Source organism: Pristis pectinata, chromosome 1, assembly GCF_009764475.1.
Source record: "Pristis pectinata isolate sPriPec2 chromosome 1, sPriPec2.1.pri, whole genome shotgun sequence".
Lineage (NCBI taxonomy): Eukaryota > Metazoa > Chordata > Chondrichthyes > Rhinopristiformes > Pristidae > Pristis > Pristis pectinata.
The window spans coordinates 43,865,714-43,891,667 of NC_067405.1; the positions used below are offsets into that span (position 1 = coordinate 43,865,714).

The following is a 25,954-nucleotide window of genomic DNA, read 5'->3' on the forward strand; positions in this document are numbered from 1 at the left end:
AATAAAAAGACATTAATTTATTGAAAATGTATTTAGCTGATCACATTCACTCATTCTGTATTCAGCTGAATTTTAAGCTTGGGTCTTTACATTTTGTGTGTGAATCATTTATTAGTACAGTGGAGTCATTTACTTTGCCAGGGTGCAGCTATTAAAATTGTTGATGCCTTGTACTCTAGTATGTGGAAAAGACGCTCTATTTTCTAAACACAGGACATTCCACTTGGGCATATTTAAGTTACCATACAATTGTTTAACCCAAACTCAGAAGAAATTAAAATACTGATAAAGGCTGTCCTCAGAGATCTTGAACATTCATTTATTTCACTTTACCAGCAGCATAAAACCTCCTAAATCAATACATTTAGCAAAATTGTGCAAATAATTTTTATAACATCACTGATGTTCCCTCTATGTAACTGGTTTACTACTGGAATACTTACCTCTAGGCTCAGCTATTCAGTGCTCTGCTGGCCAACCTCCCAACTACCACTAGGCAAAATTTTCATTCACACAAATCTCTGTTGTCCTTAACCACAGTGCCATCTGTTTGCCCATCGTCAATGTGCTCAGTGACAATGCCTCATTGATTTTAAAGGCATTCATCCACGAGTTCAAATACCTTCATGGTCTTGCCTGTCTCTGTTCGCTCCTGCATACAGCTTGGAATTCCTCAAATGTCAGCCCCGTTTTCTTTCTCCTCATCTTTCTGTCAAGCCTTCACCTGTATCAGTGCCAAGGTCTGGAATACATTCCCTAAGCCACCTTATCTTTCCAACTCTTTTTGCTCCTTTAATACAATTTATTACAAAAATAAGCTCTTCTATCAAACCATTGGTCATCTAAACTATTACAGTTCAGTGTCAAATTTTGCCCCTAAGCACCTTGGGACATTTTACTGCATTCAAGCTATGATTAATTATTGTTGCTTTAAAACCATCATTTTTAAAACATCTAGCTGTATTGTGAATGGATAGCTTTTCAGTAAAACACTAAAGAAAAATTAATGCTGCTTTTAAGGTGTTAATGTGTTCCTTATCTTTAACAAAACTGGCATCAAGCAATTTAATATAGTAGCCTAAAACTTTTTCCTCGCAGTTTAAAAGTTTCTCCTAATTTATTTGAGTAAATTGATAAATGTGGTAGTAGCAAGAAAATAGAGTCAACAATTTGAAAGGAAAACAAATGAAGAGTTTTGATTAAAATTTACCTTGTGAAGGTATCAAATGCAGTGAGTTTATTTGATACAGTTACCAGTATGTACATACCATTGATGGTTGATTTATATTACTTGCACAGTAAAGCTTTCCTTTCGACAGTTCACTGATCACATGGCTAAGTAATACTTCACAGTTTTTTTTTCCGAATTACCCATGATCTGTGAAAGTTTAAAAATAAGTTGAGATTTGGATGTAGTAATAATGCCATGCAATATCTGTATATATTTAGATATTCCACTTGGAAAACCAAACAAGCACAATATTGAGAGCTGGAGAAGTCATGTTTTAATTATATTCCATAGGTAAAAATAGATCTCAGAAATGAAGATGTAATTGCTGAGGATGTAACTTAAGTAGAATTAAAATTTCAGAATCTCAGATATGACAAAGAATGTTGACCATAAAGGAAACTGATTAGATCAATGGACACAATAATGACTGAACTGGAATAAAAGGGGAAGTAGTATTAATTAATGCAAGTTTAGATATAACATTATAAACTTACTAGGTTTATAACATATGCTGCTCTATAACAGTGGCAATATATAAACAATGTCAGGAACTTGAAAAGTGCTTGGTATCTACATAACATGTGCATCAGTGGAAAGATCTGATGCAAAAAGAATGGGCTTGATTCACAGGAGAAAAAGAACAGAGCAGTATCAGTTCACAGTGTGCTTCTCAAGCTCACATACTCACCAATGTTGCAATCCTAAATTCACATATTAAACATTACCCACCATTGCAGGGGATTCTCCAAAGAATTTTCAACATTCTTGCTAATTCTACTGTTTGCCCCAGGCAGCTCCCTCCACCAACCTCCCATTCATTGCAACTAGAGATGGAACTCAAAGCAATGCAAGGGTACCATAGAAGGAGAGACCACTTTGCTCATCATTTCCTTGCTTATGGAAAGCATGCTGGCTATCATGAAAAATGGCAGTCAACACATCATGACACAGAATGGTAATTTTCTTGTTACCAAATCCAATTGATCAGACCTTGGCATCATTTTTAAAAGTTAGGTTAAAAATATACAGATATGGTGACTCAGGACACAAATGTGCAAGAGCTTTCTCTGATGGTTCACACTGGTGACAGGGAAGTCAGATAGATGCCACCTTGGCCTTGGTGACCTATGTCCATAAGGACCTTTGATGAATTACAAAGTTCCAAGACTGCTGAGGCACTATCCCAGGAATATGGCATCAGTTCCATGAGACACAGCCCTCAGGTTGATAACATGCCTGCTCCTTCACCAGCCACACTACCAGTGGCTCCAAAGTTCAGCAGTCTGCAGCTAGGTCCTCAACACTCTGAGCTAATCAAATTAATCCTCAACTGCTGCCTGAAATGTCTCAGTGGAAACTCAGAAGTCCACCTCTCAACCTATAAACACTGGGGAAATAACCTGTCAAAAAAACAAGAATACAAAACAAAAGCATGCAAGAAAAGCACCAAGGAGGGCAATAATGGTTTGTTGGCAACAATGGTAATTATTAATTACTTTCATTAACTGTTAGATAAAGATGCATCTTAGTTGATAAACTTGTTTCTTACTGTGATTTACTAGTATTGATTTTGTAGTGAAGTAAGGATATAATCAACACTGAACTGAAAGGAGGTTAAGTGGTTGCTGCTTAGAAGGAAAACAGCTCACACTTTGAGACTAAAGATCCATTGGGGTGCAAGCTAGTCTGCAAGAGCTGTGATGACTGCTGCTCCTTAACTCTGTCCAGCTGATTGTCCTACCTGGTTCTATTCTCATCTGTCCAACCACAGCCAGAAACTTTACTGCATTTGTACACCATTACTTCTGGAGCATTCCAGGGATCTTTGCTCCCTACAACATCTCATCTATGTTTTTCCCCTTAGTGAAGTCAACCAAACTGACATCAGATTCTATTGCACGCTGACAACATCCAGCTCTAACTCACCACCTCTTTTCCCAATTCTCTACAACATTTAATTTGTGAAGAGAGTTTAAGTTCTGAAAATATTAAACTCTCACAACTGGCCATCCAAGTTCTGAACAGCCTGCTTCATGTAATATCCAGTACTGAATGAGCAGAAATTCTCTTCAAGACACAAGCCATTGTTTTCAGTCTGTGTCATAAACTCTACCCTTAGTCAGTCCACATCTTCTCCTGGACAATTCACAACCTCACTATTATATCTGAGCTTGAAATGGCCTATGACCATATACTCTGTCCAATTTAGGATCAGGCTAGTCCCATTACCATCTCCACCCTGATCTTAGCCCAGCTGTTGCTGAAACCCTCATCCAATTCCCTCATTACCTCCAGAATAATTTTCAATGCTCTCTTGGTCAGTTTACCACCTTCCAACATCCAGAAATTTCAGCTCATTCAAACTTCTGCTGCTTGCATCCTAATTCACACCATCACTTTTACCTGTCACTCTTGTGTGACCTACACTTATTTTTTTTTTTAATTCATTTATTTCATATTGTGGAAGTGTTATCAGCAAGGTCAGCTTTTATTGCCCATTCCTAATTGCCCTTGAGCTGGTAGTGATGAGTTGCCTTCCTGAACCACTGCAGTTCTATTAAAGTTGCTCCAACAGTGCAGTTCTATTAAAGTTGCTCCAACAGTGCAGTTCTACAGGGACTTCCAAGATTTAGATCCAGTGACAATGGAGGACTGTGATACATTTCCAAGTCAGGACGGTGTAAGAGGGAACCTACAGGTATTGTGTTGTTATGGACCTGCTATTCTTGACCTTCTTGGTGACAGAGACCATGGGTTTTGGAAGTGCTGTTGAATAACTTGGGTGAGTAATTGCAGCACATTTTTGTAGACACATTGCAGTCACAGTGCACCAGAGGTGGATGGTATTAATGCCTGGCATGGTTGATAGGTTACCAATAGGCTCTTTTGTCCTAGATGGTATCAAGCTTTTTTTCAGAATTGCTGGTGCTGCATTCATTCAGGCAAGTGGAGAGTTTTTCCATCAGACTCAGTATTTGGGTATTGTAGATGGTAGAAAAGCCTTGGGTGTCAGGAGCTAAAGAAACCCATCACAGGATACCCAGGCCTCTGATTTGCTCTTCTAGCCACAGTATTTATAAGGCTGGTTGAATTGAGTTTCTGGTCAACGGTGACCCTAGAGGATGTTGATGGTGGGGGGGGAACGAGGTTGCGGTGGTGGGGAGGAGAAAGGGTGTCAGTACTGGCAATGTCATTGAATGCCAAGGGTAACTGGTTAGATTCTCTTGTTGGAGATGGTCACTGCCTGGCACTTTCGTGATGCAAATGTTATTTGCCACTTATCAACCCATGCCTGAAAGTTGTCAAGTCTTGCTGCCTGCAGGGAAGGGTTGCTTCATTTAAGATATCTTTATTAGTCACATGTACATCAAAACACGCAGTGAAATGCATCTTTTGCATAGAGTGTTCTGGGCAGCCCGCAAGTGTCGCCACGCTTCCAGCGCCAACATAGCATGCCCACAACTTCCTAACCCGTATGTCTTTGGAATGTGGGAGGAAACCGGAGTATCCGGAGGAAACCCACGCAGACACGGAGAACGTGCAAACTCCTTAGACAGTGGCCGGCGTTAAGGAGTTGCGTAATCATCAGCAAGCATTCTCACTTTGGTCCTAACAATGAAATTTCAGGTTATTGGTGAAGAGGCTGAAAATGGTTTACCCAAGGGACACTGCCTGAGGAACTCCTCCTGGCAGCAGCAATGCCCAAGTTCTCATTTTAAGCTAAATTTTCCACTGCTTGCCCTTCTACATCTCTGTAACATCTTGCAACAATCTGAGTTCTCTGCAATTCCTCTCATTATGGTATTTATGAACTAAATTTTGCAATTCCCACACACAAGTTTCTGCCTCTCAGCTCCCTTACGACATTATAACCTACCTCTTTGATCAAATTGTATAATATTTCTTCAGTGGCTGTGTCATTTTACATCTGATAACACCCCTTTGAAGCATTTTGATACATTTTCACTATTTTCCCTCAGCTTTTGCTAAGAGCAATCCTCATACTCTCTAATTTATATTTTGTTATCCCCTCCTTTCCAAACTGTCCTCACTTCCTAAATACATTTCTCCTTGAACATAATCCAAACCACCACAATGACAGGCATCCACTTGACCATACCATCTCACTGGTCACTCCACGGGTATGATGGCACTAAACATTGCCACTTTTGAACACTTCCTTGAAATCTTCATCATCTACATTCCATTAACATTTCTTTTAGATCCACTCTAAAGTTTCAAGTTGCTTACAACTACATTATAAAACTTTATACTGCTGAGCTTTTAGACTTCAATTTTTCTTGATAATGTACAGGTGCTGATTTGCTTAAATCACTCCTTTAGCAGTCCTTTGGGGCCCAGAATAATTTGCTTCAAGTCTCTGAGTTTCCAGTACTGTGAGTTGGAGGTGGTTGATGAGATCTGAATATGTAGAAGACTGCCACAGATGGGGTAGGATGTGCCTAACAGTGTAGGTAGGTGAATACTATGGGAGGTGGTGCTTTGCTACTGTCATTTTTGATAGGCCTCTACTTGCTCCTGATGAAGAGACTCTAGATTGTCAATGCTGTCATAGATGCTTGCATTCAAATTTGATTGGCATGGGCCAGGGATTATTATTTGTTGGTGAAGATGTAACATTTTTTAAGGATACTTAAGAGAACATCTTGAAACAATTCCTTTGTCCTCCTGGTAATCTCTCGCCATGGAAGAGCTCAGAACAAACTGTCTATTTCAGGAATGTGGTATTAAATTTGTGTGCCCTGCTGAGTGTGATAAAAGCCTTAATGTTGGCGAGTCACCTGTGCTTGGTTTACTCAACATATAAAGAAAACACAGGGTAAACTGCAATAAAAAAAAATGTAACTTTCCAGATTCTTTCCTGCAATGCTATAATTCCCGTTCACAAAAATTGACTCTTAAATTCTACATCTCAATTTGGCACAGGAACCAAGAGCAATTTCCACAGCATAAATGCCAAGGACTCTCAGCAAGCTCCTGCTCCGCCACTAGACGCAGGGAGCCTAGCAACAGAATGCAACGTCAAAATTGCTGATGGAGTTTGGCCAGTAAGTTTGGGACTTTTGTGTTCATACTTACACCAGACTGCTGGAAAAATCCAACAAATCCATTCTTTTAAGTCTGTTAACTGCATCTTGGTAAGAAAAGCCAAGAACACAAGACTATTTTTGACTGTTATCGCATTTCTATTCATTTTTTTCATTTTGTTCAGGTTACTCTCTCTGACAAGTTGGTTAACTACAATATTCACATTTAATTAAAAAAAACTACATCTGAAACATTTACACCATGTCTGTATAGAAGATAGATTGGTGGATATTCATGAGCTTATTCAATACACGGTTGGTTTGCCAAGGCATAATATGTATAAATAAGGACCAAGAAATATCATTTTAAAAAATGATTTCATGGTGTAGCAGATGCAAACTTTATGAACTTTGCATTTCAGGAAAGCCAGATACTTAGCACAATCCTTGTGTTTTCTAAAAGCAAATCTGTTTAAAAGTGGAGAGACTTGTGTACAAATTAGTGTGTTGAAGCTTTATTAATATAAACTGACCTGCAGTTTTCCAGAATTCTTCCAAGCTTCTCTTTCTTCTTCATTAAATCGAAATGAGAGTGTTGCAATAGCTTGTACATATAATAAATTGTACAAAACCTTCACAATACAGGTAAAATGTTCTGCAAAATAAAACAAAAAAAAATGGTTAAAACTTCTGAACACTGAGCAATGTATATAGCTGATCCTCATTTAGATCAAATTTAAATAGTACCCAAAGAGAACAATTTCCCCAAAGGTAAGATCCCAGGAAGAATATACAGTATACTACAATATGATAGTTCATTAATATAAATACACTGAGCGTAGGACAAAACACACTGGTCCTGAATGAGTTAGAATAGTCAAGTCTAGCAGTTAAAAAAAAAGACATCAGTGAATCTTTCTGCAGCAGATGACATGAGGTGGAGCAAAAATGTTAGAGAAATTAAAGGAGGTTAAAGTAGGCACTTCTAGCAAGGGAACAAATTGAGGTTCAAATCTCAATTTGGAACCAAATATGATATAATGGCTGCAAATGGTCAAACAGTTGCAGACATTTACCAAAGAAGGATGGTGCCAGAGCAAGAGAGAAATTTGTGATGATAAGCAAACAAGATAGATTTGTTCTTCTTAATAGGAAATTGAAGGAAATTTCTGTTCACCTACCATTGGATTCAGATACACAATCTGATAACTTAGAACCAGTATAGAGGTCCAAGACAGTTGTTCATGATGAGGTCATATGCATGTTTCAACTGACATCATGTTTTCCAATGATGGTGTTAATGAATTGCATATAGGTTATAGCAGAGGCTTGTACAGAAATAGCAATAAAATTATTAAAAGGATTTAACTTGGTCATCTTGATCTGACACTACACATCATTTTAATAAATGCCCACGACGAGAACCTGAAAAATGTGGACAACTTTCCCTACCTCGAGTGCCTCTCTCAACAAAGACAGACATCAATGATGTAACACACCATATCCTTCAGTGTGACTGCACAGCTTTTGGCAACCTCAGAAAAAGAGTATTTGAAGGTCAAGAACGCAAACCCATTACAAATCTCAGGGTCTACAAAACAGCAGCAACAGTCGCCCTCCTGTATGCTTCTGAGGTGTGGACTTCCTTCAGTAGGCAACACTAGCTGTACAGTGAAGAGTACTCCTGTTAAAGTGAAGGGCAAGGCTGGCAGGAGTAAGGAACATCTGGTTGATGAAGGATACTGAGGTCAGGAAAAAAAGAGGCATAGGTAAGGTTTAGGCAGCTGGGATTAAATGAGTTATAGGGGACAAAAGATCAGAAGGGCAAAAGGGGGGCATGAGATAGCTTTGGCAAAAAAGATTAAAGAGAAACCAAAGAGATTTTACGTATATTAAGGGAAAAAGTGAGAAGAGGCATGCTGACCTTCATCAGTTAAGGCATTGAGTATAAGAGTTGGGATGTTATGTTGCAGACGTACATGATGTTGGTGAGACTGCATTTAGAATACTGTGTTCAGTTTTGGTCACCCTGTTATAAGAAAGATACCATTAAGCTGCAAAGAGTGCAGAGGAGATTTACGAGGATGTTGCTGAGACCTGAGGGACTGAGTTATGGATCATGAATAAAGTGAGGACTTTATTCATTGGAGTGTAGGAGAATGAGGGGCAACCTTATAGAGATGTATAAAATCACGAGGGGCTTAGATAGGGTGAATGCGCACAGTTTTTTTCCCCCAAGGTAGGGGAATCAAGAACTAAAGGGCGTGGATTTAAAGTGAGAAGGGAGAGATTTAATAGCAACCTGAGGGGCACCTTTTTCACCCAGAGGGTGGTCAGTATATGGAATGAGTTGCCAGAGCAAGAGGTTGAGGCAGGTACATTAACAACATTTAAAAGGCATTTGGACAGGTACATGGATAGGAAAGGTTCAGAGGGATATGGGCATCTTAGTCAGCATGGACCAGTTGGATCAAAGGGCTGGATGACTAACACAAAGCACTGGAGGGAACAGCCAATTCTATCGCCACAAAATCCTCTAAATTAACTGGCAAGATAAGCAAACCAATGTCAGCATCCTCTTCCGGGCCCTATCCCCAGGTCTAATTACACTCACCAACAAATGGGCAGGATTTGCAGTTCACAAGCATGATGCCAGACTCCTGAAACAGACATTCTATTCTGAGCCTTGTCTTGGCAAGAGACTACCAGGGTAAATGATTCAAAGATGTTCTCAATGCCCCCTTGAAAAAGTATAACATCACTACCAACTAGTGACAAAGTGTTGCTTCTGAATGGTTAAAACAGAACATTCAGAAAAACAGATATTCTGATGTGCATAAACATTTTGGGATACTGTGTACCAGGGACACTCTGGTAAATTATACAAACCCAAACTCTGATAGTTGCAGACAAGGTGGCTAAGGTGATTGTGGAAGCTAGCAGGAATTTGAAAGAAGAAACAATTACATATAGGGAAAAGGAGTTGACTTATAGCCATACAATTGGTTGTAAGAACAAAGGAACGTCTAGAAGCTATGCAAAGAAATGTATTAAAGGTATCTCTTGAGATGATTGGCAGCAATAACTCAGGAGACCAACAACTGCAGAAGAACACCCCAAGTCCTTGACTCAGAAAAGAACTCACTGCATCAAACCCCAGCCAGGTTCATCTGGTTTTGGAAGTTGTGAAACTAACTAAAGAGTTAATGACTTTTATTTGAAACTGCATAGTGAATCAGAGTTGTTTGATCAAATCATGATCAATAAAGTATTTATTAGGCAAAGTCAATGTCTGGTGTGGTTTATTGGGTGCTGAACTTTAATTAATAACATTGGCAATGATGGCTTACTGACATGATTTTGGTCTCCTATGAGGGACATTTTTTCCCTGAAACAAACTGAGTCACTTAACTGGGATAGTATATACATGCACTTAAGGCATCCCATTTTTAAACCATTCATTTTTCAGCTTAAGGTTTGCTGCTGTGAATCCTGTAACAACCTCTGGAGGGTGCACATACATTTAAATGTGATAACCTAAAAGTTGCTGTTGATGCTTTCCTGGTCCTCCCCAGGAAGTGCTGCTCTCTGAAGTCCTCCAGTTTAATCTCCAGGAATCAGTAAATTAAAAAGAAAACAGGTATTTACAATCTATTCATGCTGCAAAATGCTCTGAAATATTATATGTTGAAGCAGGAGAGGCAAGGGAGTAAAAATGATGTATTAAGCCATTATTACTAACAAACAAACTCCAAAAACAAATATTATGCATGTGAATCATAATTCAGATAAATCTTTCAAAATAGATCGAATATTTTTTTCTGAAAGCTTGCTTTTGTTGCTTCTGTATCTACCTTTCCTTTAGGTATACAGAACATAGAACAGTACAGCACAGGAACAAACCTTTTATCCAACAATGTCCGTGCCAACCATGATGCCAAATTAAACTAAACCTATCTGCCTGCACATGATCTATATCCCTCCATTCTCTGCATGTTTGTGCGCATCTCTAAATGCCTCTTATATGCCACAATCGTGTCTGCTTCCACCACTACCCCTGGCAGCGTATTCCATGTACCTCCCACTCCCTGTGTAAAAAAACTTACCCGCACATCTCCTTTAAACTTTTCCCCTCTCACCTTAAAACTATGGCCTCTAGTATTTGACATTTCTACCCTGGAAAAAAAGACGATAACTTTTCTACACCTCTCATAATTTTCTAAACCTCTATCAGGTCTCCCCTGCTCCAGAGGAAACAATCCAAGTTTGTCCAACCTCTCTTTATAACTAATACTCTTGAATCTAGGCAGCTTCCTGGTGAACCTCGTCTGCACCTTCTCCAAAGCCTCCACACCCATCCTGTCATAGGGCAATCAGAACTGTACACAATATCCCAAATGCAGCCTAACCGAAGTTTTACACAGCTGAAACATGACTGATTAACATTATACTCAATGCCCTGACCACTGAAGGCAAGCATGCCATATGCCTTCTTTACCACCCAGTCTACTTGTCTTGCCACTTTCAGGGAACTATGGACTTGGACCCCAAGATCCCTCTGTACATCAATGCTCCTAAGGATCCTGCCATTAGCTGTATATTTTTTCCTTACATTTGACCTCCCAAAATGCAGCACCTCACATTTGCCCGGATTAAACTCCATCTGCATTTCTCTGCCCCTATCTGCAACTGATCTATATCCTGCTGTATCCTTTGCCAACTTCCTTCACTCTCCACAACTCCACCAATTTTGGGTCATCTGCAAACCTACTAATCAGCCCATCTACACTTTCATCGAGTAATTTATCTATATCACAAACAACAGAGGTCCCAGTACGGATCTCTGTGGAACACCACTGGTCACAGACCTCCAGTCAGAATACCCACCCTCCACTACTACCCTCTATCTTATATGACCCCACAAATTTTGAATCCAATCTGCTCCGTTACCATGGATCCCATGCATCTTAATGTTCTGGGTCAGGCTACCACGACGGACCTTCTCAAAGTCCATGCGGACAATCATCTTCATCACCTGGTCAAAAAATTCAATTAAGTTTGTACGACGTGACTGGCCCTGCACAAAGCTATGCTGACTATCCCTAATTACCCCATGCTTTTCCAAACACGAGTAAATCCTATCCCAAAGAATCCTCTCCAATAGTTTCCCTACCACTGATGTGAGGCTCACTGGTCTGTATTTACTGGATTATTCCTATTGCCATTGGCATTATTAGCACTACCCTCCATGTTCTCCTTCTTGATGCAAAGTACTTGCTGAGCACCACGCCAATATTCTCTGGTTCCAGACAAATTCCCTCCATATCCTTGAGTATTCCTACTCTCTAGTTACCCTCTTGTTTTCCAATGCATGAATAAAATGCTTTTGGATCTTCCTTAATCCTACTCGCTGAGGAAATTTCATGGCCCCTTTTGTCCCTCCTAATTCCCTGCTTGAGTTTTTTTCCTGCCTTTTTATATTCCTTCAGTTTTCCAAACCTTACATATGCTTCCTTCTTTGACTAAATTTACAACATCTCTTGTAATCCAAGGTTCCTGAACCTTGCCATCCTCGTCTTTCCTCCTTACTGGAACATGCCAGTCCCGAATTCTAATCAGCTAGTCTTTAAACAACTCCCACATCCCAGATGGGGACTTGCCCAATAATAAATGCCCCCAATCTACTCTCCCTAGCTCCTGCCTAATGACGTTGTAATTAGTTTTTCCCCAATTTAGCAGTTTTTCCTGAGGTCCAGACTTATCCTCATTCATAAGGACCTTTAAACCCAAGGAACTGTGATCACTGTTCTCAAAATGCTCTCCCACTGAAACCCCAATCACCTGGATAGACTCATTTCCTAATACAAGATCTAGCATGGCCTCTCCTCTGGTTGGACTATCTACATACTGTCTCAAGAAACCACCTTGGAAGCACCAAACAAATTCTGCCCCATCTAAGCCACCTGCACTAAGATCCAGTCAATATTGGGGAAGTTAAAGTCTCCCACTACAACAACTCTGTTGCTTTTACATCTTTCCATAATCTGCCTAAATATCTGTTCCTCTGTCTCTTGGTGGCTATTGGAGATCTATATTAATATCCCCAGGGTGACTGTACCTTTCTTATTCTTGAGCTCTACCCACATTGGCTCAGTGGATGAGCCCACCAGTATGTCCTCTCCGAGTGCAACTGTGACATTCTCCCTGATTAGTAATGCAGCTCCTTCCCCCTCATTTACATCCCTCTCTATCACATCTGAGACATTGAAACCCCGGAAAGTTGAGCTGCCAGCCCTATCCCTCACTCAACCTAGTCTCTGTAATCGCCACATCATAATTCCATGCACAGATCCGAGCTCTAAATTCATCTGCCTTACCCATAATACTCCTTGCATCGAAATAAACACACTTCAGCCCATCAGTCTCAATGTGTTCATTTACTTGGCCCTGTCTGTCTTTCCTATCAGGCTTACTTGGTCTAACCCCTACCTTCCCCTCAATCCCTCCATCCTCTGACATGTTGCTCTGGTTCCCACCCCTCTGCCATGCTAGCTTAAACCCTTTGTCTCACTGCTGACCACTAAATCCAGGTCACTATTATTATTATCCTGATCGTCCAAGTAAACTTTCTTTTGGCTGCTATTTTGTCATTTACTCATCTAAAAACAAAATTCCAGTGCTAATTCTATTAGCTGGTTTCTTTAAAAAGTTTCATGCTATAAATTACACTGGACACAGCACTGAATCCAGCAGCAGTTCCATAATGTCTTGAGCTGAGAGCTTGAATGCACTTGCTGTCTGGTCCCCCAGCTTTATGCCAGCCATTAGCAGTGCATTTGCCATGACTCCATTTGTTTGGACACATTTCAGACATTGCTTTTATTGTACTATGTTTGAATTAATATTAATGTTTTAAGCAAATTAAATAAATTGTTTTAATTTAAATAAGCTGAATGAAGGGGAATAGATATGAAAAAGAATCATTTTTTCACCTTTTGGGCCTATGAAATAACTGTTTCAGTCAATGCAGAAGTATTGAAACTTTGGCAGAATTGCCAAATTGATAATTTTATTTTAAAATGGCATCTTCTGGTTGATACAAGAAATGGAGAAAATTGCAATTGTAAATGAGGATGATACCGAGTAAGCTGAGGCTCACTGAGGGTGAGGTTGTAGACACATTACTGAGCAAAGGAAATAGCTTTTCTCAGCGTCAGGCTCAGTCATGCATAAGCTGGAACAATACATTCAGTACATAATGTGAATAGAGACATGCTGGGGAAAATCAGCCAAATAACTTGTTTTCCTAGTCAAGAAAACAGGCCAAAATTATGAACTAAACAGTGGAATATGCACCCTCAAAATGTGAATGATTATTATAAATGACGTATGATTTCCAATTGATCAAATATGCTCCATGGGTAAATTTTATAAATTGCATTTCAGAAGCTGGTTGTACTGACTCCAGTCTTTGAAATGATAATACAAATTATTAAATGGGATATTACTGAAGTCATCAAAACACCACCCACTCCAAAAATGCACAAGAATATTAACCTCAAGATCTAAGTGCAGAGTAGATGATGTATTTCCATCACATAAAAAGAGAAGCATGTGGATCTTAACAGGAGTAATGAATCTCCCGTCGGCTATTGGAACTCTGATCTTTTTAATCAACTCTACATGAACTTTCAATATAGAGTTCAATAGGAAGTTATATTTTCATCCCAAAATTTGTAGCCATTCCTTTGCAGAAGCTGCATGGCACATCACCATGGCAACAAGATCACAGTGATTACAAAGAAGCTGAAAGTCTCTTCATACTGCACTGCCTACACATTTGATCCCTGAAAACTGTTCCAGAAGTGATATTCACACATCCCATATCTTCAAATTGGTGATAAAAAGCATATATTGATTTCTCTATTGTCCTTAGTACATTACAAATGAGATTTCTCCTCTTCTTAATATTTTCATTGACCAAGTTGCACTTATTTTACCAAATTGATTACATATATTAATACTGATAGAACTAAAATATTATTACAACACAGAATAATGGTACAGGTTCATGAAGGCAACTGTGTTCTATTAAGCACAACTGAATATTTGCTTTATTTAACTTTTGCCATATTAGCAGTCTCTTATGTCCAATTCCATTAACCTACTGAATGCCCCATATTCCAATTTGATATGAAGCTCCCAATTTTCTAACTTAAAAAAAAGACCTGCAGGGTAAGAATTCATTCACTTACAATGATCAATTGATACCAAATTAATGTGCTGGTAAATACGCTATTAAAGTAATGTTTCCTTAGAGAAATAGGGTTCAAAGAACTAATTTAAAACCTTCCATTTTCCAAACCACCTCAGCAAAAACCACACATTTCAACTCTCCCCAAAGGTATAGGTAAAATTTTAATGGCAGAGAATTTGCAGTCAATAGCAAACAGCCAATGCTTGCCACAAACCAGTGAACAAAAGTTCAGATTCATTTACTGCTGTTTTCCCGGTGGAACTTGCCACCTGCAACCAGGTGGATTGACTGGACCTTCTGAAACATAAAGGGATCATGCTGAGAAAGGGTGGGGGTGGGTAAAATGCAATAACAGATTAGTCAGCCATCAAAACAGTCAAAATCTTTGAATGTTTCTAATTGGTACTGACATTCAAAACATCCAGAAATATTCAAAAACGATTAAAGCCTATGAAAATATAAAAGCCATAATATAATACCTCACTTCAATAAAAGAACCTCATATGTCCCAAGGGAACAAGTGTGTAGGAGGTGCCTCTAGCTGCTTAATCTCAAAGTCAGGATTTCTGAGCTTGGGGCAGCTGAAATCACTGCACAGTGTCATAGAATGTAAAGGTTTCCTCGATCATCCATCCCCAGAGATGATTACCCTGTAACTTAAGAGTCCCTGACAGTATGTGGGTGGCCATTCAAAATGTTAGGATCAACTAGTGTAGGAATCTTCAAAGAGTGTTTCTCTCTGGAAAAAAAAGTGCTCAAAAACTGAGGGAAGTAATGACCCTTTGAAGAAATATTGTTGAGAGCACGGCACCATGAGACAAAGGGGAAAAAGGGGATTCCAATACTCTTGGGCACAGAAGGTTACATTTCGGTAGCCATCAACAGGAAATCTCAATTGATGTGTTGCCTCCCTGGTTAAAATTACAGAGGGTGTAGAGCGTTCTGAAGTTGGGGGTGGGGGGGGGGGGTGGGGAGTTGGAATGGGAGATGAAGAGGGGACAAAAGTAGAATCTCACATCAGAACCGAGAACCAGTGATGCAGGGTTTTGACACAAAATGTCAACAACTCCTCTCCTCTCACAGACACTGCCCAACCTCCTGAGTTCTCCATTAGATTGTTTGTTGCACTCTAACAAGAAAGTTATGTTGAACCTGTTTTGGTGATAACTAAAGTATTATTTATCCAATTCTAATCAGCAAACTTTTGGAAGGATACAAAATCCTGGAGAGGACACAAAATAAATCCCTAAATGTGCTAGATAGGAGCAATTTCTGCTACAAGTTATCTAGATAAAACTGGGGTTGTTTTTCTTGGAGAAAAGTTGAGAGGAGATTTGATAGAAGTGAATATGATCCTGTGGCTTAGATAGGGTAAATGAAGATAACTACACTCTCAGTCCTGATGCAGCGTAATGACTTGAAAGTATTAGTGGATAATAATTTAGTAGGAAATAGTAATAGTAAATAGTAGGAAATAATTTGGAAGGTAATGGAGAAAGAGTGAGAGAATGGGACGGACAGGATTCCTCTACTCGAAAGCAGTCTAGACTCAATTAAATGAATGGCCTTCTTCTGTGCCATTACACTTAAAAACATTAAATATACTCAGTTAAAAATATCTGAATAAACAAATAATTGCTTGCTAGCATTCCCCTCTATTGAAGTCAATGGAGAAAATGTCCATGCCAAGTCCTATCTATGACATGATGTCCATGTGTATTCACCACTGGAATTGGTATAGTAGTGTTGCATGTGGAATCCCTGGCATGAGGAGCGCAGCTTAAGAGTGCATTCAGAAAGACATACACGTAGAACTAACTGCAAATTTGGGAATTCTGTCTTTGCTGAAATTCCAAAGGTGCAAGTAGCATTAACAGGTACATGGGCAAATGTCTATATTGCCTTACAAAATCTTGGCCAATATTTCAAAATTAATCAAACAGCAACACCTGATGTACAAGTAGTATTCAACATTACTGAACTGTAAACTCCAAAGATAGATTTAATTATTTGCTATTATAATAATTAATTTAAATGCAAATGAATCCTGTTCCATGCAAAGTTAAACATTCAATTGCTCATAACAGAGTAGAAAATAACAGTCATGTCAATTCTAAAAAGAAGGGCTTTCTCCAATTCATGCAAAAGAAATTCATAATAGAACCACAGAATTTACAGCACAGAAACAAGCCCTTTTGGCCAACCTTGTCCATGTCGACGGTGATGCCTATCAATGCTAATCCCATTAATCCCAATGCTAATCCCAGGCCTCTTCATTAGGCCTGTATCCCTTTATGCCTTTCCTATTTAAGCAGGTGTACAAATAACTTTTAAGTGTTGGAATTATATCGGCCTCTACCATCTCCTCTGGCAGCTTGTTCCAGATTATCACCAACCTCAGTGTGAAAAACCTACCCCTCAGATCTTCTTTAAATTTCTCCCCACTCACTTTAAACCTGTGCCCTCAAATTCTAGACTTCCTTGAATTAGGGAAAAGACACAATCTATCTTATCTATGCCCCTCATAATTTTATAAACCTCTATAAGGTCACTTCTCAGCCTCCGACTTTCCAGTGAGAATAAACCCAGCCCATACAATCTCTCTTTATACCATAGCCGTCCGTTTCAGGCAAATTGCTGGTGAATTGCTTCTGCATGCTCTCTATCGCTGTCACATCCTTCCTGTATTGTGGTGACCTGAGCTGTACGTAATACTCCATAGACAGTCTAACCAATGGTTTGTACAGATGTAACATGATGTCCCATTTGCATACTCAATGCCTTGATCTATGAATGTGAGCATACTAAATGCCTTCTTCGCCACCCTACCTGCCTGTGTTGCCACTTTCAGCGAGCTATGGACTTGCACCCCAAGGTCCCTCTGAACATCAATGCTCTAAAAGGTCCCTGCCATTTACTCTACATGTCCTACCAGAATTTGACTTCCCAAAGTGCATTACCTCACATTTGTCTGGATTAAATTCCACTGGCACTGCTCTGCTCAACTTTGCAGCTGATCTATCTCCTGCCGTAACCTTAGACAATCTTCTTTGCTATCTATGATTCGACCAAACATTGTGTCATCTGTGAACTTACTAATCATACCACCTACATTCTCATCCTTCACTTACTATATATATTACAAACAACAAAGGTCCTAGCACAGATCCCTAGAGTACACCACTTGTCAGAAACTTCCAGTCAGAAAAACACCCATCCACCACTACCCTCTGCTTCCCATCACCAAGCCAATTATAGATCCAATTTGCCAGCACACCTCAGATCCCTTGTGCCTTCACCTTCTGGGCCAAACTTACTGAAATCCATGTAAAGTCCACGTTGACCATGGTATCTTCTATTTTCTCAGTTGCTAACTCAAAAAGCTCAATCAGATTTGAGAGACACGACCTCCCCTGCACTTAACCATGCTGACTCCTCCTAATCAGTCCCCATCTTTTCAAGTGAACATAAATCCTGTCCCTCAGAATCTTCTTCAAAACTTCCCTACCACTGATGTAAGGGCTCACCAGCTGGTAGTTTCCAGGCTTATCCCTACTGCCCTTTTGGAGAAAAGGGACAACACTAGTTATCATCCAGTCTTCTGGTTCCTCATCTACGGCCAATGAAGATATAAAAATCTCTGTCAGAGCCCCAGTAATCTTCTCTCTTGCTCTTCTTAGCATCCTGGATAGATTCCACCAGACTCTGGGGATTTATCCACACTAATGCACTCCAATATTTCTAATACTTCCTCCCTCCTGATGCAGACATGCTCCAGGATATCAGTGAACTCCACCCTCAACTCTTAAGCCTTCACATCTTTCTCCCTGGTGAATACCGATGAGAAGTATTCAGTCAGAACGTCACTCATATGCCCTGGCTCCACACATAGATTGCCCCTTTGGTCCCCGAGAGGACCTACTCTTTCTTCAGCTACCCTATTGCTTCTCATATACTTATGAAAGATTTTTGGATTCTAATCTTATTTGCCAAGGTCATTTCATGACCCATTTCTCTCCTATAGCCCCTATAAACCTCAAAGGACTCAGTCAATACCAATTTCTTATACCTGACATTGCTTCCTTCTTTTCCCTGATCAAAACTTCAATATCCGTTGTTAACCAACGTTCCCTAATCTTACCACCTTTGCTTCTTTCCTTTACAGGAACATTCTGACTCAGAACTCTTACTATCTCGCTTTTAAATGCCTCCCACTTCTTGGATGTTGTTTTCCTCTCTAGAAGCTGCCCCCACTTCTACCAGGTCCTGCCTTACACTATTGAAATCTGCCTTCTGCCAGTTAAGGGCCCAATATTAATACTCAAAACAAAACCAAAAAGCAGGTTATCTGAAACTCATATGCAAAGGAAGGAGAGAGTGTATGAGCGTGAAAGAGGGAGAGCGCAGGACCGCAAAAGTGAGATGGAGCTTGCAAAGGAGTGAGCACACAAGGGATTGAACAATTGAAGAAGTAAACAAATATGTAAAATAGCAAGTAAATGTTCAATGAAAGCAAGCAGAGAACAAGCAAGGGAGCGAGCAATGGAGCACAACACTGTGAGCAAAGAAACACACAAAGGTGCAAGTGACAAGAGTGCACCGAAGAATATCCGATAGAGCGAGTGAAAGAGCAAACAAAGGAGTACATAAAAAAAGTCAGGAAGAATGAGACAAGGTCAATAAAAGAGTTAGTGAAAGACACAATAATTTCAATTATTTTACTTCTATGATTAAATAATTTTCTTGTTGTTGTTTTGTTTATCTAGACTGTCTAAACTTCAAGTTGCACCTTTTCAAAGACCTTAAAAAACCCTGATCTATGAGGAGACAAAGTATAGAATTGTGTTTAAATAGCCCATTCACCCTGAAAGCTACAATCAAATTCAATTTAGATTGACTGGATGAAGATGTCCTCCTCCTTTGTCTGCAAAAATCCAGAGTAAATGAGTTCTGTAGCAGACATAGTGGATGTTGTTCCACAGTAAGAAACTGTACATAATGAAGTACCAGATTGGCAGCTTCATCCCGAGAGGTCAGAATGTTACCTGGTCCTCAAAATGAAAATGACATACTAGACCAGTTGGGACTTTTAAACTAAAATTAAGGATAAGAAGCAATGATTGTAAATTAACTTTAAACTGTTTCTTCCCACTAACTTGGTCACATATTGGTTAAATACAAGAAAGTGGTTGCAACTTCTGGTCCTGAAATCTCTCACTTTGACATCAAAAAATTAATCTTAAAAATTTTTAAACGTTGTATAGAATGTAATAATGCAACAATGTTCAAACAAATTAAACTAGGAGTAAACAGGGACCAGTTACCTAATCTACAAAAATTTAAATATAGAATGTAGCAGCAACACAAAATGATGAAATATCCAATCGTATTTTGATGTATGTCAATAGTACCATACAATATCCAATCTACCATAATGCTATTTAGATATAAGAGATAAAGTTTAAATGTAATTTACACAACCAGCTAAGTATTTAAAACTGTGCATGAATACTGCCACAGCACTGAAAGTGTCGATAATATGTCCAATTTTCCCAATCACCTCCAGCATTTAACATTCCCTGCCATTAGGATGCATTCATAAAATCAGCCTTCAATTATTTTTGCTCTCTAAACTTATATGCCAAATTTTGTGGAAATGCACCTTTCACTGTTTTAGCCAAAGATCAAAATAATATTGCAGCGTTCTATTTCAATGATCTCCTTCCATCACCCACATTCCAAAATTACTTATGCCCAACAAAATTAGGAGAACTTCATTGTGATAACAATACGTGTGCAGTTATTACAGGATACACAGTATGTGCTCTGTAATTATGCACTCAGCATGTCTGGAGACAGTGTTTAACCATCAAACCTTTTCTCTGCTCACAATCTGTTTTGTACTTGCTAGTTTTCCATCCATTGCATCTGCACCCCTCCCCCACCACCAACAATTGCACTAACAGCACCAACAATTGTTCTGACCTCCATCAAGAAGTCCTTCCTGTAATAAAAGACTCAATTTGCAGCTGTGTCTCCTTGCAATGGGATCAGATCAATTTTCTTTCACAGGATGAACAGTGTAATGGCATTTGCTTTAGTTTAATCAATGTGGGATTGGAAAAGATACCAATTCTCATCTAAGCGCTAACAAGACAACGCAAGTCTCATAGTTCCAGCTTACGGGTAAAAGAATGTTGAATTTTCTTCTGCAAAACGTCAATTCTTTCTTCCAAAAAACCAAACTGTATTCACTACATGACAATGTGCAAAATTCACCATTTGTAGTCGAGTTTTTTTTAAATCATCTAATAGACTTCCATGGGTGTTCCCAATTTTAATTTACTGTTAGTAATAGATTTATTGAATTTGATAACTATGACCAAAAAAGCTTTGTGATTTTGTATTCATCACACGTTCTGCTCTGCCTGAGGCCATGTGCTGACATTACATGTCGCATCCAGTAAGCATTACTGTAATTATCATTTTTTTGTGTACAACCTCTTATTATACATGATTGCTGCAATTGTGACTGCTAAAATTCAATGTAAATTGCTATCTTTATTCCTCAGGCACTGAGCTGAGATTGAAGGATCACACAGATCACAGTACTGTTAACAGATGAAGGTCATTGAAAGGACTTTACTAATAAATAAAAAGCCTCAATGGCTTTCCAAGCCTTAGTGTGCTATGTACAACCAAGCTGATAACAAGGTAAAAGGACAGATGATAAAGGGACAGACAATGCTGATAAGTATATCAAGCTCATACTAAAGGTCCTTTAAGTCCAGTTTTGAGCATATATCTAAGATAGTATCATTTATTTGCTATATGAGGGTGCCCGGTAAATGATTGTTACACTCAAAATGTTAACATATTTTCATTCAGCTCAAAAATGCAAGTTAAGTGGCTCTAACAAGCAGCAATTTTTTCTAGAAATTAAAACTTGCCTTTGTGAAATTCTTGTGGCATGGTTAAAACAAGGATCATTAGGAGAGAGGGAACATCTCGGTATAATAATGGCACATCTGGCTTCTCATCATCACAAATTCTGAAAGTAGAAATTAAACAGTTATGAGTGTGCAAGACAGCTGAAAGTTTGTTTCTGCAAATTGATCACTGAGTATTCTGTGATCCAAATGTCAGCACCCATGGCCCTGTTAAATTTTTTGATTTAATCCATTTCAAATGCTATTATGCTTTTGACCTTAAACTATGACCTTAAAGACAGATTCTCCGGAGAATGGAAAAGCACAGAAGAGTAATTACTTCACAATAATTTTGGATTTTAAAAAAGTGGTTAAACAAAGCCCTTCACACAAAGCAAACAATTTTAAGTAAATGTTACATCAGATGTAATCCTTTCTTCCACTGAATTGTTCTATGGAATTAAAGAAACCCTCACTAGCTAGTAAAAATTTCTGATGGTGTCCAAGGCTGTAGCTTGTGTTAGCAGTGATTTCCCAAGTTAGTGAATTCAAAAAAGTGCATTCTCTAGCAAGTAATGAACTCTCCCTAAAAAAATACAACAGAGATGATATTTGCTCCAAAAATAGTTTTCAACCAGATAATTTATTGGAGATTATTACTTATCAGTTTAATTGATGATGTAATCCAGCCAAATGCAGCGCACCACCTGGTTTTGGATAATAAGGGAATCAAAGGATACTGGGCCGGTGCAGGAGGGAGAGTCTCAAAGGGCTAAATGGCCTCCTCTACTTTTAAAATGCATGGGGGAGGGAGTTTTGAGAGGAGGTGAGAAGGGAGGAGGAGAAAGAAGGGAGCTTGAAAAAAGGAAAAAACAATGCAACAGAACTCTGTTAACCATCAAGGAGAGCCAATTGAGTGAACATATTCTGAACCACAATATGTAATGATATGGGAGATTGGTAGTTATTCATAAGAGCTAGACATCAATTGCAGAAAATATTAGGTACGTTCCATTGCAGAAGAACTGTTTACCTCAGTATTATGAAAATTCTACTTGATCAAACCAGAGAATCAAAATGTGCTAATAAAGATGCCCTTTGTTCCTATCTTTGACAAAACTATGGTGAGGAGACTTGGAATGTATTAATTTCATTTTACCATCATTAGGTCTGTACATATCAGAAAAAAAATGTAAATGGAGTACTTACCCTGAATCAATAACCTGTGTTAACCGTGTAAGTCGTGACCAAGGATTGTATGCAGAGTCGATTCTAAAAAGGCGCATATGCATAGCAAGCACATGCAACAGCTGGTCTGAAATTTAAAACAACATGTTTAATATGATGTTTAACAGTGCTACACTTTCCCATTTTCTCCATGTTCTTAAAAATATAAAACAAAACTTCATTGTGCACAATCTCTGGAATGATTATCGACAGAATGAAGAAGTTGTGGGATCCTGCTGAATTGATATTACTGTTATCACAAAGTACAGCAACAATAATTTATTTTCTTGATTCTGAATATTCTTTTTAATAAAGACGTTGACACACATTGGAGCAATATTACCGAAATGATATGTGCAAACTTGCTCAACAGACCGAATCATGCTAATATGCTAAACAAGTAGAAGCAGTTGTATCATATTGGAGGTCTAATTACCTGTTGTCTGATCAGACAACAACTGAGCACAAATCTGATCAGATGACACTTATCAAAGTTCTGAAATTATTATTGTGGTTTCCATATTAAGTCTGGTCTCCTGTTTGAGAAAAATATCCCTTAACTCCATTTCTTTACACTTGGAACTTCCAAGCACCCCACTGCTTTAACCACAAATCCCTGACCAATGTCAGCATAGAGATGTATTAATAATTCTTGTATCCTTGGATATAAAGAACATTTAGTCACCTCAACATTTCACTCCCACAGCAGTCCCTTCTATCTCTTTAAATAAACATATATATTGTGTTCAATTTGTAGCTTCAATTAAATTTCTCAGATGTAAAAATGTATGAAACTAGAATGCTTCAAAATAATTTATAAAATAATAATGAATCCAAATGGGGAAGTATTACATTTCTGAATGTCAACTGAAGAATCTTGTTAAAGAAATAAACTATGAAAATAACTTTTCATGAAACTATGATAGCTTTAATCAATACAAAGGACCATAGGTAATAAGAACAGGAACGGACCATTCAGCCCTTTAAAACCACCTCGGCCATTCAATAGGCTCACGATCGATCTGACAATCTTCAAGTCCATTTCTGGTCCTTTCCTTACAATACTTGATTCTCTTATTGATTAGAAATCAATCTATCTTAAATATACCTTAGGTCTCTGCCCCAGTTCTCTGAGGCAAGAAGTTCCAAAGACTCCCAACTCTCCAAGAGAAGAAATTCTTCCTCGTCTCAGTCTTAAATTGGTGGCCCCTTATTCTGAGACCTAGCCCTCTGGTTCTGAACTTTCCCATTAGAGGAAATATCCTCAGTATTTACCCTATCTAGCTCTGAAGAATCATTTCTGTTTCAGTAAGAGCACCTCTCATTCTTCTAAACTCCTATAAATTGAATCCCAATCTATTTAATCTTTCCAGAAGGACAACCTCTCATTCTGGCAAAACCTCCCTGAACCATCTCCAATGAAATTGTATCTTTCCATAAATAGGATGACTGACATTGTTCGTAGGTATGGTCTCACTACAGTTTCTTGTACAGTTGCATAAAAATTTATACTGATTGCCAAAATGCATTACAAACATTAATAAATATTGATTTTCCCGTAGGTTTCGAAAAAAGGACAGGGCCGAGTTAAATGTCCTTGATAACTGGGTGATGAGCAGTTTTTTTTTAAACACTCGAAGTCCATTTCACAAATCAGGGCAATTTTTTAAAATAAGTTTTACAAGCTACAAACTTAGCACCCCTATTAATATTAAAATGTTGATAAGAGATGTTAACCTAAAAATTAAAACAGCTCATTGCCACTGTACAAGGAAATGTACAAGTTATTAAATCACCAGCTAACATACAACAATCCCTTAAGGGGCTCCATGGCATTTTCTTCCAGATGGGTTAAATGCATTCAATGATGCTATTCCCTCAGGCCATCCATTGTAAGCTCCCAAAAAATCCTAGTAGGATTGTGGAACAGGTACTTTCAGTGTAAGATACTACTAATGTAATGCCAAAAACAAATGTAATGAATGAAAATGGATAGACTGAGTGATGGCCATGCAGTGGACAGAGTGCACCTGACATCCATACGTAAAGTCATAACTACCAATTTCTCTGCTCCTACTTGGACAAATATTAAGAATTCTTAAATAGAAAGAGTTTTAATTTGGTTTTATTTTACTCGCAGTTTATCATTGGATAAAACAAACTCAATGTTATCAGTTCTCTAGCTGCAGTTTCGACTTGGCATTGACCTATTGTAAGGGCACATGTGCCAAATGGTAGCATTAGTGTTTGGGATAGCAACACTCTATTCCAAGAGACTCTTGGACCGTCATTGACGGCTGGTAACCTTGAATCCTTACCTAACAGAAAAAATAATCTTAAAATTTTCAACAAATTTAGCATTGACTATTTATTGGGGAAAGGGTTATAGATTGTGAAAATAATTATTTCCAACTGAACTCCTAAATAGGCTAATTTTAATTTAATCTAATTTATGTAGATAGTTTATCTGCACCTATCCAATGGAGCCCATTTATTATTTTAAAGGCCTCGATTATGCCACACAAATGACAAAATACAAACCAAGTTTATCCAATGTCTTCATAATTTGGCTTTTTAAGCTTGATATCCCTCAAGCCTGCCCTGCGACTCATAATGATCTGCTCCAGGTCTCATATCCTCTTCTGTGCCAGTTCCCCATAGCCCTCAACTCCTCAATTTTTCATGATCTAAATGATTGCATGATTTAAATGTGTTTTAAAATTACAACTGTGGAGTGTTTTAGCTTAGTATTAGCTTTTCTTCAATATATTGGAGCACTGCAGTTCATTGCTGCAGTCCAGGGATGTGATCGGTCTGATCGCTCTATGAAAAACAATGCAATAGCTTACTAGGCTTACTTTGACTGTACCAATCAACTCTGTGAACTAAACAATGAAGAAACACTAGATTATGCCATCATCCTGACCTAGATACATGGAGGGATGGGTTTAAATTCTAAAGACAATGACCAACCAAGCCAATTGCGTATTCATGATCATTAGCCCCCTGACTTTAGTTTCTGCAAAAAGTGTAGGTATCCCATCACATACCACAAACTCTTTGTAAATGGCAAAAGCAGTTTCACAATATAACTGGTTAATCGCCTAGCATGCTGATGGCAAGGACTTTAACAATAGTAGGGCCTTTGAAGGTGGCGGTCTTTTTCTGTTTGCAGATAGTTTAATACCTGGGACTTGGAATGTAAATCTTATCTCACACTTGACAGCGCAGATTGACAGCAGCAAGAGGCAAGCAGAGTCAT

General features: G+C 38.6%; 1 protein-coding gene across 1 annotated transcript in view; it reads right to left on the reverse strand.

The window, feature by feature from the left end:
- Positions 1-25,954, reverse strand: part of ubr3 (ubiquitin protein ligase E3 component n-recognin 3) — a 202,964-nt gene that overhangs the window by 15,778 nt on the left and 161,232 nt on the right. Inside the window, 5 exon segments of the mRNA XM_052029328.1 lie at positions 1,269-1,358; positions 1,361-1,378; positions 6,813-6,934; positions 21,487-21,587; positions 22,675-22,780. Of these exon segments, the coding sequence (XP_051885288.1) occupies positions 1,269-1,358; positions 1,361-1,378; positions 6,813-6,934; positions 21,487-21,587; positions 22,675-22,780 (437 nt within the window).